The sequence below is a fragment of the Pseudorasbora parva genome, chromosome 7, assembly GCF_024679245.1.
Source record: "Pseudorasbora parva isolate DD20220531a chromosome 7, ASM2467924v1, whole genome shotgun sequence".
Lineage (NCBI taxonomy): Eukaryota > Metazoa > Chordata > Actinopteri > Cypriniformes > Gobionidae > Pseudorasbora > Pseudorasbora parva.
The window spans coordinates 37,855,606-37,871,171 of NC_090178.1; the positions used below are offsets into that span (position 1 = coordinate 37,855,606).

General features: G+C 37.3%; 1 protein-coding gene across 3 annotated transcripts; it reads right to left on the reverse strand.

Moving 5' to 3' along the window:
* Positions 1-3,982: 3,982 nt before the first annotated feature.
* LOC137083867 (circadian-associated transcriptional repressor-like) lies at positions 3,983-14,959 on the reverse strand. 3 transcript variants are annotated; one of them, XM_067449816.1, is made up of 6 exons: positions 14,820-14,959; positions 12,783-13,174; positions 10,269-10,344; positions 9,850-9,928; positions 7,436-7,622; positions 3,983-7,324 (listed from the first exon to the last, which is right to left on the reverse strand). In XM_067449816.1, exons 2-6 carry the CDS (start codon positions 13,170-13,172, stop codon positions 6,800-6,802), a joined length of 1,257 nt encoding a protein of 418 aa, XP_067305917.1. In that variant the 5' UTR covers positions 13,173-13,174; positions 14,820-14,959; the 3' UTR covers positions 3,983-6,799. The 3 variants fall into 3 exon arrangements, with proteins under 3 accessions (XP_067305917.1, XP_067305919.1, XP_067305918.1); XM_067449818.1 differs by having other exon boundaries at positions 14,830-14,956; XM_067449817.1 differs by having other exon boundaries at positions 14,815-14,955.
* Positions 14,960-15,566: the final 607 nt, after the last annotated feature.

Sequence of the window (15,566 nt, forward strand, 5' to 3'; positions counted from 1 at the left end):
GATATGTCACAAAAACAAGCACACACACACACACACACACACACACACACACACACACACACATATCCACGCACACGCTGGCCCAAATACAGCAAGCCTGGTGGAATGGAGTAGATTGTTCCCTAATAAGAATCACTTTTCACCTTCATCCTTTTGGAAGATGAAAAATGACAATACAACATACACACACACACAGTTTGTCTTTCTACTTAAGTGCCGATCCTCTGATTTATAATTCCAATTTAACCACAATTCGGATTTTCGAACCATATTTTCCTCTTTTATTTTATTTTTATTAAAAGCTTTTTCTTTGAAATTTTGTATTACTGTAATAATGACAGAGAATAATGGTTGTCATTATGGAAAGAGTAATTTACATAAAAAAATAAATAAAATAAAAACAAATTTTCTTTTTGCAGCCAGGATTTTATTATCACTGTGATAAGCTCCAACATACACATACCCATTCACAGCACAAGCATGTTGGGAAATTTGGTTGGATAGATTTGTGGAATTCTTCTAAATGGCTGAGATTTATCAATGGAGAACGATGCTTATTGTTTTTCGCACAATAAGAATGACGGCATCTATATGACCCAGGTGAGAAACAGGTCAAGTGCATTGAAATGCTCTGTAATTAATTTAATGCTTGTTTGCATGTGTGTCACTCATGAATGTGAAACACCACAGCATGGAGAAAAACTGTGTCACTGCAGTAAAGCACGTGCCATATTAAGGAGGTGTCACTATACAGCCAATCAACAGCTATATCATGTTTCTCCACGATCTATAAAAGAAAACAGCTCTGCAATTTTAATTGTGAAAATTATGATAATTCTGACTGTTTGCATGCATATATTAATGTATATTAATGCTATGTTATTGTGAATTTTTTGTTTAGTATTTTATGAGGATTTCATGCGTATGGGTTTGCACGTGTGCTCTAATTTGTGCGTCACAGCAATGTTGTAGAAAGTGTGTGTTGGCAGCTCGCGTGAGTACTAATGGAGCACTCTGAATGAACACAGCAGGGGGAGAGACACAGACACGACATAGGGCATGACGAGTGAGTAAGCACATCATTCACTCTGCCTTTCGCTAACCCTTTCTCCTCCAGACATATAAAATAATCCCAGCAGTTTACTCCAATTCATTTCTGTTATGAGAAGATGCACTCAAACATTTGATTTGTAAACAAGCAAAATAGAATACATGCAATTTCAATCTAACATTTCTGATAAATGAAACATTATAAATTATTATTTGGTGCACATAACCATACTAATTTCTTGTTTTCACATTTGGAAGTTCTTCTAATTTGTTGAAGAATTTCACAAAATTTCATCATTTACTAACCTAACGTTCCAAAATAATATAAAGTCACCTTCTCTCTCCTTAAATGTCCTACACATTAGAACACACACATGACACAGAAGCAATACATTCTCCACACCCTCCCCTTGCTTTTGCCCCTAGTTTCTATCCTCCAATAGAAGAGGTGCGGGAGGGTGGGATGTAGGCAGTAGGATGGTGTAGCAGTAGATTGGTTTTTTTTGGGGGGGTGGGGTGGGGTTTTTTGGGGGGTGGGGTGATCTCAGCCTAAAACTGCTTGGATACAAGAGGGGAGGGGTGTCTGTGTGTATTTGGGTGTGTGTCGAAAAGAGTGTGTGCTTGGCATGCTTTATTACTGATTTGAAAACATCCGTAGTGAGTTTTTATATGTAGATTTGCATGCATGATAATGTATTTATTGGAGTGTGCTGATTTTTTAATATATGGGTGTACAGAAATAAATTTGTAATAACCATGGAAATGAATTTACCACAAAAAAAAAATATTTTATTTAAAGGCTGTTCATATGTATGTGAGTGTGTGAGTGAGTGAGAGAGGGAGAGAGTGTGAGAGAGAGAGAGAGAGAGAGAGAGAGAGAGAAAGAGAGAGACATTATACGCACCTTTGAAAGAGAGTGTGCATTTGTCACATATATATAGACTGATGATGAAGATTACTAATAAAAGAGGAAAGTCTGTTTCTTCTGTAGTTACCATGGCTACAGTTTTTTTTTTTTTTTTTTTTTTGCTAAAATTAAATCTGGTGGTTTAGAACTAGGCTTATATCAGTTCTGAATGAATTCAACTCACCCCTATTGAACAATCCCTCTATTGTTTAGTTAAATAGAAATGCAATGAAGAGTTTTAATTCCATACTAAATCACCCTAAAGGCACTGGCACATGAAATCAAACACACAGCTCATTTTCTCCACAATACATCCATATGAACATAGCGACCACAGAGTCATGGGGACCAGATGGGATGAGGTTAAATCCCACTTAATCCAAACAGATTAAAACTGTCGAGTCTATTGGACTTCTTTCTTCCCCTGGACCTTTTTTTTAAAAAAAAAAATCTGTATCTCCTGCAGAAAACACTTGGCTCATTGAAGCTCCGCTTGATTAGAAAACTACCTTCCTCAGTATAGACCTCTACTTCAAGAGCTCTGTCTCACACTAAACTGCCTCATGTCATTGGGAAGACATGCCTGTTGTGATATTCCTGGAAAATGATATCATATTGCTTCTTGCACATTTCATCACACTTTCAAAGTGAAATCCCCAGTGACCGACCATCAGGTGTCCCATTTTTCAATTTAGGTTTCAGCACCCTTTGTGGCCAATATGTGCAACTTCTACTCAATGTTCAAAGTGTCTTTTTTGAGTCAAATCAACTTAAATTAACTAATGTTGTTCAGATCAATATGTTGAATTTCTGTTAATTATCTGTTTAAAAATCAGTTTCTTTGTACTAACTAAAATTTTAGTACAGGGTCACGTATGTAAATCTGACAACAGTTATGATGTCTTGTTTATAATGTCTGGTGTGTTCAAGTTATTTTAGATGCTGGTGTACCTGCTCCTAAAGAGTTAGTTCCCCCAAAAAGGTTAACTATATCATTAATTACTCACCCTCATGTTGTTCTAAACCCGTAAGCCTTTTGTTCATCCTTGAAACACGAGAAGAAGGAAGGTAGGAAGGTAGAAGGAAGATCTTTTTGATTAAATCTGAGAGCTTTCTGTCCTTTTAAGCAACTGAAATGTTGATGCTTCAAAAAGTTTACATAGATCGTCAAATTATAGGAATTGAGCAGTTTAGTCCAACATTTTCTGAAGAGACTTTATATAAGGAACAGACTGAATTTAGGCTTTTATTCACATAAACATTCATCATGAACTCACAAATCAGTTGTGGTAAACCAACAGAAGCTCAAGCATGTTCGCTTGACATGCAAGAACCAATTAGGTTTATTCTCATGTTACGCAGCATGTTTGAGCTTCAGCAGAAGCAATGAGGTTCATGTGTCGCGCAGCACGATTTTAGCTTCTGCAAGTGCTAGTGAGGTTCATTCTTATATTTTACGCAGCACATTTGAGCTTTATCAAGAACCACTGAAGTTCATGCTCATGTGTTATGCAGCCCATTGAGCTTCTGCAAGACTTCTGGTTCAGTCTTGTATGTTACGCAGCACATTTGAGCTTATAATGTTATGCCTTCTTCCCATAGTGTATCCTGGAGCCATGTGTTCCCCAGGTAAGCAACACACATGTACCCGGCCATTCACGTGATGTAAAATGCTGTGTTCTTAATATTACACAAACCATTGTGCTAATGCAAACACCCTTTAGAAAAAAAAAAAAAAAACACAAAAACAACAACAACAACAAAAATACACACACAAAAAAAGGGAAACCAATGTTGTTGGATGATTTTGAAGTTGAGGATGGAGTGTTTTTTGGTAAAGGGCGTTATAGTATTCATCCTCACGTTTGCTTGTGTGGGTGGTCTTTAAGAAAAGGCAATGACAAGACTACACATGTATACACACCAATAAAACAAAACACATTCAAATAGTACATTCCAAAAAGTATTATTTATTAAAAGGTTTTTCTTTGTTGAGAAAAAGCAAGAATAACAGTAAAAAGCAGAGAAAAAAAGAGAAAAGTAAAGGGATGAGGGATGAAGAAGGGAAAAACAGGCTAAAGACAACATGACTGAAAGGACAGACAGCACACATATTTCCAGTGTGTATAGTGCATGGTATAACAGTTATATAAAAAGACAGATCAAACAATCAATATACAACCTTTATGATCAACCATCTTGGTCTTGGTCATAAATAACCTGTACAGTATAAAACATGTCAAAATAAAAATTGTGCAACTTCTACAAAATCATTACTTAAAAAGTAAATTACATATAATAAAGGTTATGCAGATTTCAGATGTTTAACATGGCAAGAATTTATATTGCTATAGGGAACATTGACACTAAGCAATTGAAATCTCTTTAAAAATCTGTAATTTAGTAGCATGTGAAGTTGATACAATTGTTGTCTTATTATTAACATTATATTTCTTCAGCTCCAAAATTACTGATCCAAGAAATGTAATGGTTTCTGGATTCAACTGACTGCGGTAAGTCAGAAAACACAGCGCCACTTTGAATTCTGCTAGGACAACCACCTGACATTTTTTACTGGTTACTGTATAGTGTACTGCAATTTTAGTGGTAAATGTGTGTCCAAATGCAGTTTTCCAATGAATAAATGTGTGCATAAGAAAGTTTTGAGATTTGTGTTCTAATATTTAATAAAATACTCAATCAACAAATATGAGTATGAATATGATTATCCTGTTCAGAGAAAAGGCACAGGTTTTCCCATTATCAGATTTCCTTAAAAAAAAAATCTATACTTTTCCATGCAGCAACACCATGACAAAAATAATCCCCAACAGATCGAGCTCTAATGACCTCAACTGTCATATAGATAAATAGTATACCGATAAACATAAATAAACATTAAAATCAACAACTGAATAAATAAAGGTTGGCATATTAGCACTTTGTTAATTCTTTTTGACTTCTGACCCTTGTTCAAACTGCACCTAAATTCACATTTGTCAGAGCAGGAGATTTTTCCATCTATCTTCAGTGCACTGTACACTATATTTTAATCAAGCAGATTCAGACTGCAGGTTCATTTTATTTTCTCTTTCAACCTACGTATTACATTATATCAGGCTGAGATATCATCACTTATGTGTATATTAGTTGTGGGTACTTTTTCCAGTTGGAGCAGTTGTCACAGATTATATAGCAAATAAATAGTGGTTTAATTTAAATTTAAAATCCCACCAGTGTCAACACACACACACACGCACGCACGCACGCACGCAGGCACGCACACACGCACACACACACACACACACACACACACACACACACACACACACACACACACACACACACACACACACACACACACACACACACACACACACACAGCTAGAAAACACATGACTGGCTTTATAAAATTCAGTAAAAGAAACTGTAACAGCTTCTGTTACAATCCACTCATAATATAACATCAGCTATGGTGCTGCTACATTTCCATCTAGAACTACAAAAGGGGCTTATATTGTTACAACTGTGTTGTCTTACTTCCAGCTTTTTCAAATTGTAATTAAAAAAGATATAATCCCAACTTTCTAAGTAGCAATAGAGTGGTGCAAATATGAAATCACTTTGTTGGCCAAAACTTCTGGTTCCCTTGTCCCAAATCAATGTTTTTTTTATGGAATTTTGGTTAAATAGCTGAAATATGGTCTGTGTTGAATACAAGCTCAACACACATTCACAATTCATTCTACGACAAACAATATATCGGTAATACCCAAATTGTGATTTTTTTTTTCAAGCTGTTGCGTGTCATGAAAAAGGTGGTTGCTAACAAGTGGCTAAATGGGACTACAGAGGCTGTCGAGGAGATTAAATGTCATCACACCGAACAGGTAAACTCAGTCGCTTTTACAGCCTCCAAATGCTCATAATTGTGCTCTTATAAACTAGTCAAAAAAACTGGAAGATTTTTGTCAGAAGCTTGGTCATGGTGACGTTGAAATCGCGGGACTGTGGTGTAGTCCGTTTATAGCCGACCTTTAGCCTTTTATTTCTGGCGACAGCATTTTTGCTTTAAAATGAATACAAATGTTAATTTGTGATAATTATCTTGCTGAGCAAAACTTGTAAGATTCAAACTTTTGCTGTTCACAGAGCTTGTTTTTTGCGATAATCCAAAAATCACATGGAAAAATCCTATTGGGTTTTTCTCGAGGGAACAAATGTGACGCTAACTGGCGGTTGGCCTACAAAGTGATGACATACCTGCACCCCTGGTTTATCCTTTCATTAAAAGTATTGCTCTTTAGTCTTAATTTTACTTTATTTGGGGCATTTAAGCAAAGTCAATGACTATAGTTTCCCTCAGATTTAAACACACACTCTTGAAGGCAAGAAACATTCGCATGATATCAAATTTCCTTAAAGGGGAACTGTATATTTTTGGGGGGGATGTTAGAATACTGTCATGTAAACACTGTTTAAGCATCTCATCATTCTCAATCGATTTTTGGGCAGGGCTTTCTATTTGGCTGACCAATGCCAGATGAGGGAGTGTTAGAAAACCAGTTTCCAATGATTATTTTTGCAGGTCCATTTGGTGATGGCAGTGGTACCAAACTCACACACCTCCCCTTTATTTTGGTACACTTATTTCAAATTCAAAAACAGCCAATGTTTCAACCCAATCAATACCAAAAAAGTCTTTTTGAGTTTAAACTTCTTCCAGATTCTTTAGAAATACTTTTCTTGTCACTGTAATAGACAACCCTTTCAACATCCCATACTTCAATTCTTCTCTGACACAGAGAAGACTTTCGGCTTCTTGTGCTTGGTTTTTATGCATCAGGTTTGTAAAGGGCTTTGCTGTTCTAGGTTTGAAGACTTCATTGTGATTTGTGGGATCTGGGTATATTCCTGCAATTTACTTGTCGTCCCTAAACTCACAGACTGGCATTGGCATCCAGTTGGCTCAGAAAAAGGTGTGGTGGAGGAGACAAAGCTGTCCTGTGTGGCTGGACTGCTTCTGGTGGTGAGAGGAGAAACTGGAAGGAGGATACTGCCGCTCCGTCTATCATTAGCCATTCCACCTTTATGAGAGGGACCACATTTACGTGGGGAGAAGATGGGAGCAATGTGCACCCATGTCAATCTTGAACCTGACCACCGGATGACCTTGTGCTCCAGGGTTTCACTAACTCGCTTGTCTGATTGGTTCGTGTGTGAGGAAAGGGAAGGGGTCCCTGAAGAGCCCTCCCCTCCATCAACATATGGCCACTGATGTTGCTCTTCACAACATTTGGTGCGCTTACACACCATGGGAGGAGAAGAGGAGGGTGAGTCTGTATCTGACCAGCTCAATCTTCGCTTCTGCAAGAGCCGAGAAAATAAGAAAGGGCGTCAATGTCTACAAATTCACATAGTGTAAATGGAGTCCACCAGCTAATATGCTGTGTGTCTCTTGTGTGTGTCTACACTAACCTTGACTGGAATATGTAATTGGTCTTTGTGCTTGTGTGGGGGAGTGATATTGCTTTTGCCATGGGTGGAAATGTTTTGAGGTGAAAAATCAGCAGGGTTAGGTGTCACAGAAACTTGAGCAGTCACTTGAGGGAACCAAAGCTTTAGCATTCCCTCTATCTGCAGCAAAGTAGGCAAGTACTTCTCTCTGTAGACAAAAACGAAGAAGAAAAAGACAATAAGCAAAATAACAGTCAAATATTTCATCAGGATGTTTTGTTGTTTTTTACATTATATAGCATTATTTGGACAAACATTAGTGAAACATGCCCATAGTTAATAATGAAGTACATCTGTGGGTACTCAATTTCATAACTGAGTAGGACATCTGTGTGAACTTGAGGATAAAACATGTTTGCTGATTGTTTTAATATAATGGTAACAGTTTGGTTATTAGTACTGAAACAGTAACAGTACAATAATGGTTAACTTTTTACATTATGAATAATATGAACAATAACAAAAATGTTAGCAATAAGTGCACATTTATACAACAATATAACTTTGGAGCATCTTAATTAATCATTAGCCTACAACATACATCTGGCTTACCTGAGTGTTCATAACAATTTCTAAAAACTATAATCAAGCATTTTTTTCTGGATTCTTTAATGACTAGGAAGTTCAAAAGAAACACATTTATTTTAATTAGATATTTTGGTAACAATCTAAAAGTTTTTACTGTCAGTTTTTATTCATTTAAAGGAGTCATTGCTGGACAAATGTATTGACTTGTTTAAAAAGGTTGTAGTTAATCTGCAAATGTCTTCAACATTTCCACAGTTAGTCTATTTGGGTCATCCCGTTTCAACTCAACCACAACTCCCCGAATAAAATATTGCATTTTGATCATTTTTGGTATGGTGAAATAAATGCATAAATGAAGAAGAAAGCCAACATATTAAAGGTGTCGTGAACTGGCTTTTTATTTTATTTTACTAATGACATCTGTGTAGTTTTTACATTCAAAAACATCATAATGAATAAGTAATAGGCTATTTTCTATACTGGTTTTTAGGCTCTCTCCTGAACGCTGGGTTTTGATGGGCGTGATGCACTGTAGACTTAGAAGTAAACACCCACGGCTAGGATTGGAGAAGATTTGCATATTTAATGAGCTTCAACTCTCTTGTCAGTTCACAGGAGGGATTGTTTTGAAAGTGGATCTTTCATCCACCCACGATTGATGTATTTTTTTTATCAATTGGCGCTCTTCAAATTAACAACGCAGATCAAGAAATGGATGTTATTTCACTATTTAAGATTCGCCAGCCTGCTGACGTGCTTACGTGTTGGTCTGGAAAACACATAGCCTTGGTCTTTGCGAACCCCCTGGCACATAACAAATCCGACCTGATCTGTTCTGATCCTGAATCGCAATGAACCAACGCATAAGGAATTCTCCAGCCTGTGACAGCGTGCTAAGGTATTTTCTGTTAGACTCGTACACATAATAGATCTGTAACAATGCAGTATTATCACATATATTAAAAAAACACGTTTTACTGTTTTTTAGTGTGCTGCACCATTCCAGATCCAATATAGAAGGCACAATATTGTGTTATAATCTCAATATGTCTGCAAATCCAGCGTCGACCTGTGTCTTGTTTACAAATTATTATCTTGCTATTTTCGGCGAGTTTATTGCTCGGTTACATGATCAGTTTAGTTCCACGAGTCGGTGGGTGGGGCTACATACAAAAGCACGTGTACACATAGAGGCGGCGTTTTACCCTTCTAATACGGCATTGATTTTAGAGCCTCGTTTTCTGGGCCTGGTGTCTATAAAAGCTTTTCTTTTACTAACAAGAGAGTTTTCAGCTCTGAAACTTACAGGATATTCTTATATTATCATGACATTTTATATTTCAAAGGCTCAAGGGAAAGTTAATTTAGCAATGCATCACCCCTTTAAACTATATTTACTGAGTAATCCTCTATTTTGTAGAGGGGGGTCAAAATGACAATTTGAAATGAGATTTGAAGCCAGATTACAGGCGGGGTAAAAAATACTTTAGAAAGATGGCAGCATCATTATTTTAGTTCTACACAGAGATTGGTTTGTCTGTTAGTTAAATCTGTTGACTTTAGCCATCTTTGTTGCATTATATGCCAACAGCTTCTACAGCTTCTTCTAAGCTCCTTCTACAGATTTTTACAAAAGTTGTTATATGTCCTTAGAATGCCCTTGTGTCTATACATTAGATGTTGTTTAGAAGATCAAACCCCTAATAATATAAAATACTTGTGAACAAAAAGGTGAGATTATACCTAAAAACTCTAAAGTATTGCAATTCAACCCTGTGTGTATTTTTGTGTTATTTGAATAACATCTAATGTTATGTTAAATTTCATATTGATGTTCACACTCTCACCCAATATGTGGTTTCTGCAGCACTCCCACAATCCTCTGAATTCTGTCCATTGCAACACTCTGCTGAAAACTGCTCAGACCTGCCAATCACAAGCAGTAAAACCATTGATGAATTCTCAGTATTCATCAGAAAGAGTCTGGTTAAATCACTTCCTGCACAATAAAACATATGTAATAAAATGTGCAAAATCTGTAAACAGAAAATAAATGGACATTTGGTTTTATTAAAAAATAAAAGCCTTGTGCTGCACCTTATCAGTGTTACACAAGAATGAAAGAGTCAAAAAAAAAAGAGAACAGATGCAGATAAATTACCACATATAAAAACTATACAGATTGTTATAGGTCCATTACCATTGCATAACTTCACATACAGAGATGTTTAAGGCTGGACACAGAGACAGTGTGCTTTTGTCTCACCTTTGTCAAATCTTCCTTTCTTTAGTCCGTTTAGAAGCTCCAGCAGAGGCCGAACAAACCCCTGGAGCTCTAAACACTGAGAAGAGAGAAAACCACCATCATGTGATATTCAAACTAACTCCTATCCTGTTTGCATCTGATATTAATATCCGTTTCAGGCAATCCTAGCACAATAAATTCAGTTAAAATTTATGTAAATGGGGTTAAAAAGTTCTGGTGAAAAGACTAATGAATCCTGAAAGACAGAAAGATAGTGAAGGACCACCAATTCACCTGGCAATCAACATCATTGCAAAAATACATGTTTTAAACATTGCTGGTCATGTGTCTTAGAGATATGAACATCTGTTCTGAAAACAACTTCTGTTTGCCAAGCAGATATAAGCATCTGCTAAATGAATAAGTGGAAAGGAATGAAAGAAAATCATGTCTCATGTCATGTGAAGCATGCTCATCTTATGTTCATTTAATGCAAGTACTTAACTACAGAACCGTGTATCTTCTGCTCAAAACATTGTGTGCAGAATCAAAATCCAGGTATCTTTGAGATAATCACTGTGCTGACACAATGCAAAGCAATACACTCTTGTAGTATGTTATTAAACGGGTAGGCAATTTCAGAGAGCAAGTTAGATTTGAAAGCAGAAGACCCACCTCCCTTCAGAGGACTCCATGCCACGTGTCCTTCACAACAACAAACGCCCACAAGACATGAGATGGGCGTTAAATGACCTCATGTCTCCAAGCGTGTAACATTACAATAATAATGAATGTAAACAACTTACGAAGCTCTGACTTGTACCACCTGACTGCTGCAGATAAATTGATAGTGGCATTGATAGTGTTGACATAGGCATAAATTTAAAAGTCTGAGGAAGAATATCTCAAGTTGCCATCAGTGTATATTACGGTTATGACATTGGCATAAATGCAGTATAAGCTTGTTGTTTTGGTTCAGGAGGAACTGTAAAAGTTGATGGTGTCTACAACACACTGATGACGTGTGATGTCTGCGTGAGCAGGTGCACGGAGGTATGGAAATACATATGTTGACAGGCAGGTAGAACATCGTAGCTCTGCATTTGAACCAAATGCAATGATAAGGTGTCATTTTTTGGTCCTGAGACTTCCACAGAAGATACACTTTATTGCCAAAAGGTTTGGAACGCCTGTCTTTATATGTACATGACCTAATGATATCCCATTCTTAATCCATAAGGTTTAATATGGAGTTGGCCCACCTTTTGCAGCTATAACAGCTTCAACTCTTCTGGGAAGGTTTTCCTTTAGGAGTGGAGTGTATTTATGGGAATTTTTGACCATTCTTCTAGAAGCGCATTTGTGAGAACAGGCAGGCACAGAAACCAAATGTGTTCTATCGGGTTGAGTTCCAGGACTCTGTGCAGGCCAGTCAAGTTCCTCCACACGAAACTTCCTCATCCATGTCATTATGGACCTTGCTTTGAGTAGTGTCATGTTGGAACAAAAAGGGGCCATCTCCAACATGTTCCCACCAATTTAGGAGTGTGTAATTGTCCAAAATGTATTGGCATCCTGAAGCATTAAGAGTTAATTTCACTGCAACTAAGGGGCCAAGCACAACCCCTAAAAAACAACCCCTCACCATAATCCCCCTTTACATTTGGCACAGTGCCATTCTCCAAGCAACCACCAAATCCCAAAATTCAGTCCAGTGGCAGCGTGCATTACACCACTACATCTGATGCTTTGCATTGCACTTGGTGGAAACCCATTCCATGAAGCACGTTTTAAGAACTGTTCTTGAGCTAAACTGAAGGCCACACAAAGTTTGAAGCTCTATAGCTATTGACTCTGAAGAAAGTTGGCGACTTCTGCGCACTGTACCCCTCTGCATGAGCTGATCCCATTGTGATTTCATGTGGCCTACCACTTTGTGGGGAAGTTGCTGTCTCCCAAACTCTTCGACTTTGTTATAATACCACTAATAGTTGACTGTGGAATATTGAGTATTGAGAAATTTTCACAAATGGGCTTATTTCACAGGCGGCAACCTATCAAGGTACCACCCGTGAATTCACTGAGCTCCTGACAGCGACCCATTCTTTCACAACTGTTTGTAGAACAGTCTGCATGCATAGATGCTTGATTTTATTCACCTTTAGCCATGGAAGTGATTGGAACACCTGAATTTAATTATTTGCAGGGTGTTCCAACACTTAATACTTTTGGTAACATAGTGTAAATGTATATGTATTTTTTAATATTTAGACCATTTCTGTTATTGATTGCTATCAGGGTGTGAAGAGAGTTTAAAGCAGTATAACAAAAAGTGTTTATAAAACAAATTGCCTATACCCTACCTTTAATTCAAAGACCCTCAATCATAAGTATTCACAGGAGTCAAATTTGTAATGCATATAAGTACAAGTGATAAAAAGTAATAGGTCTGAACTTACTACATTTGATTGGATCATATGAGACGGATGTTAATACCAGATGTAAACTATTAAGGATTAATGGAAAGACGCTCACCTTACGAGCAAACAGGAGGTCTCCTTTAGTTTCTCCATTCTTCCCTTGCTCAGTCTCAGAGCTACTCCACCCTAATCCAGATGAAGACGAGGAGGACAGGGAGACAAATGATGAGATGGACAAAGATGACCTAGCGTGACTGTTGCCCTGTGACCTCTCAGGGTCACTGAATCCATCACACGCCCACTGAGATCCAGGACGCTCCTGCTCCCCATTCATACTGTAAATACTTCTGTTTGAGAGACTGGACTGAGTCGAATGGGCTTCATGCAGCCTGTGCCTGTCCTCAAACAGGTAAACATTTGTCTCATCTTCACTGAACAAGAAACTGTTGTTGGAGCTTAGTGAATCCTGTGACGGTTGAGAGGAAGGAGATTCTGTGGACTGCATGACTGTGGGAAAGAGATGAAAAAAGATATATATCTAGAACAGAAAAAATGGAAGTAGGCTGACTAGAGGGCGTGTCAAGGTTACAAGAAGAAGAAAAAAAACTATTTGCACAAATTGTGGAATCCAAAATTGAGACCACTAGTGAATTGCTTATGTTTTGCATTTTACTTTTTTTTTTAAAATACAAATAATTTTATCAGCATACAAATTTAGGTTAAATTATATATTTATATGTATTATTGGTTTTGCTTCAGTGACAACAACACTGTACCACAAATGTTCTGAAGACCATAATTTGTGCAAAGAAAGGAAATCTGACCTTTTGTACCACAGACTGGCAGACTTGGCAAAATTGGCAGACACACATTTTATTACATTTGATTAGTGTAAATTGTAAATATGTCTTATTAATTTTTTCAAATGCTAAAACTGATGATTTCTACATTTAAATTAGACTAGAATACCCAGGTTTTCATTGTGGTTTTTCAGACCCTACTGTATATCCAAAAACAATTTTGATAAACCCAAATAAACACAATTTCAATATTTAATGTATTTAATTTGTATTATTTTGTCTGAGCCATTACAGAGAACCTGGGGTCTGTCTAGACCCTCTAAGATCGGAGAGAAGCGAGGAGCATGCATGCCTGTGCAAGTGTGTAGTGTGTGCACGGTTGTGCAAAGTGTGTGTCCTCTAGATATAGGGGGAGGGGTACAGTGGGATGCTTTAACTCTAGTGGGCAAAGAAGGCAGCTAGGGTCTCTCCATTTCTTTTTTCATTTTCTTACTCCTCTCCTCCCTCTGGCAAACACACACACACACACACACACACACACACACACACACACACACACACACACACACACACACACACACACACACACACACACACACACACACACACACACACACACACACACACACACACGGGACAGGGGCATACAAGCACCCAGACAGACACACGCAACCTCACTTTTCACTGTCGCTTGCCCCTCCCCCAACCGTTTGTAATATCTCTCTTTTTCTCCCTTGCTCTCTCTCTTCGTGTGCCTCTGTTCATTGCAAATCCACAGTAAAAAAAACAAAAACAAAGTATATCCTTACTACTGTATTTCACCATATGGTTTCTCTGTCTACCTTGCTTGTTTCTCATTCAGACTGTAACATTCTCTCTCTCAAAAACAATTTTAAAAAATATATTATATTATACACACACACACACACACACACACACATATATATATATATATATATATATATATATATATATATATATATATATATATATATATATATATATATATATATATATACCAAATATGAAAATGTCTTATTTAAAAATTTTTTTTAATTATTATTAGAATTCTTAGAAACACAGTATTAAATGTTATACGTGTTATACAAATGATAAACAACTGTATACTTCACACACACGCTTAAAAAATATTGTGACTTAATCACACATACACACACACACACACACACACTAGCGTGCCGAGTTGCAGTAAAAGAATATTGCTGATACATGTGGACTATATCAAAAAACAATTTAACAATCAAAAGTTAGCAACGCAAATACTCTTCTCATACTATTCCTGTGTTATGATATGCAACCTAATAACGAATTGTTTTAAAAACATACCTCACCTTCACTTGCCTGTAAAAGCAACGCACACCCTTCCCGACGATCCCTTCTACTCTATCCCACAGATCAGCTCCCTCTCTGGGTTCGCTCTCTCTCCTCACTTCCCGAGTGTCAACATGTGCATAGACACACGTGCCCAATTTAGTGCCATCCACGCACAGACCCTCGTTGGACGCTGCTGTCAGATAGTAACAATCTGATTGGTCTACGATATAGCCAGTAATTGCTCCGCTCTTCTGCTACTGGCCAGTGTATGACTCGTAGCTCCGCCCACGCGCGTCGTGTGTGTGTTGGCATGGGTGCAGCGGTCCAGCGGAGCTGAAGTGTAAACACACGCATGTCGAAACGATACATTACGTGCTGAGCGCGTGTGCGCAATATACATAGTCGCATTCACACTTATAATGGGAAAGGAACAAAATCATTACGAGAGACAATCATAAAATCATAACTTCATTCTCACTATCACGCCACTCACGTGGTAAGCGAAGAGTGAAAAGACAGCTAATCTACAGACCAATGTCAGACCAGTCACACGTGAACTGTCTTCTAAACACATGTACAAACATTTCATATGAACAAGCTTTCGTTTAAGATTTGCACAATAGATGTAAAAGTTGTTTTGTTGATGTTTTTGTTTCGGATTTCATTGTATTAAAAAAAAATGCACAGCGTTTTCGATTATTTTTAATGATTTCCAGTAAATTCATTACATTATTTTAATTATATTTTTAAATTCAGGTCTCTCT

Coding starts and splice junctions, on each gene's coding strand:
- LOC137083867 (XM_067449816.1), bottom strand. CDS start 13,172: ATGCAGTCCACAGAATCTCCTTCCTCTCAACCGTCACAGGATTCACTA. Junction 9,929..10,268: donor GAAAGGAAGATTTGACAAAG/GTGAGACAAAAG, acceptor TGTGATTGGCAG/GTCTGAGCAGTTTTCAGCAG. Junction 7,623..9,849: donor CTGCAGAAACCACATATTGG/GTGAGAGTGTGA, acceptor TTTTGTCTACAG/AGAGAAGTACTTGCCTACTT.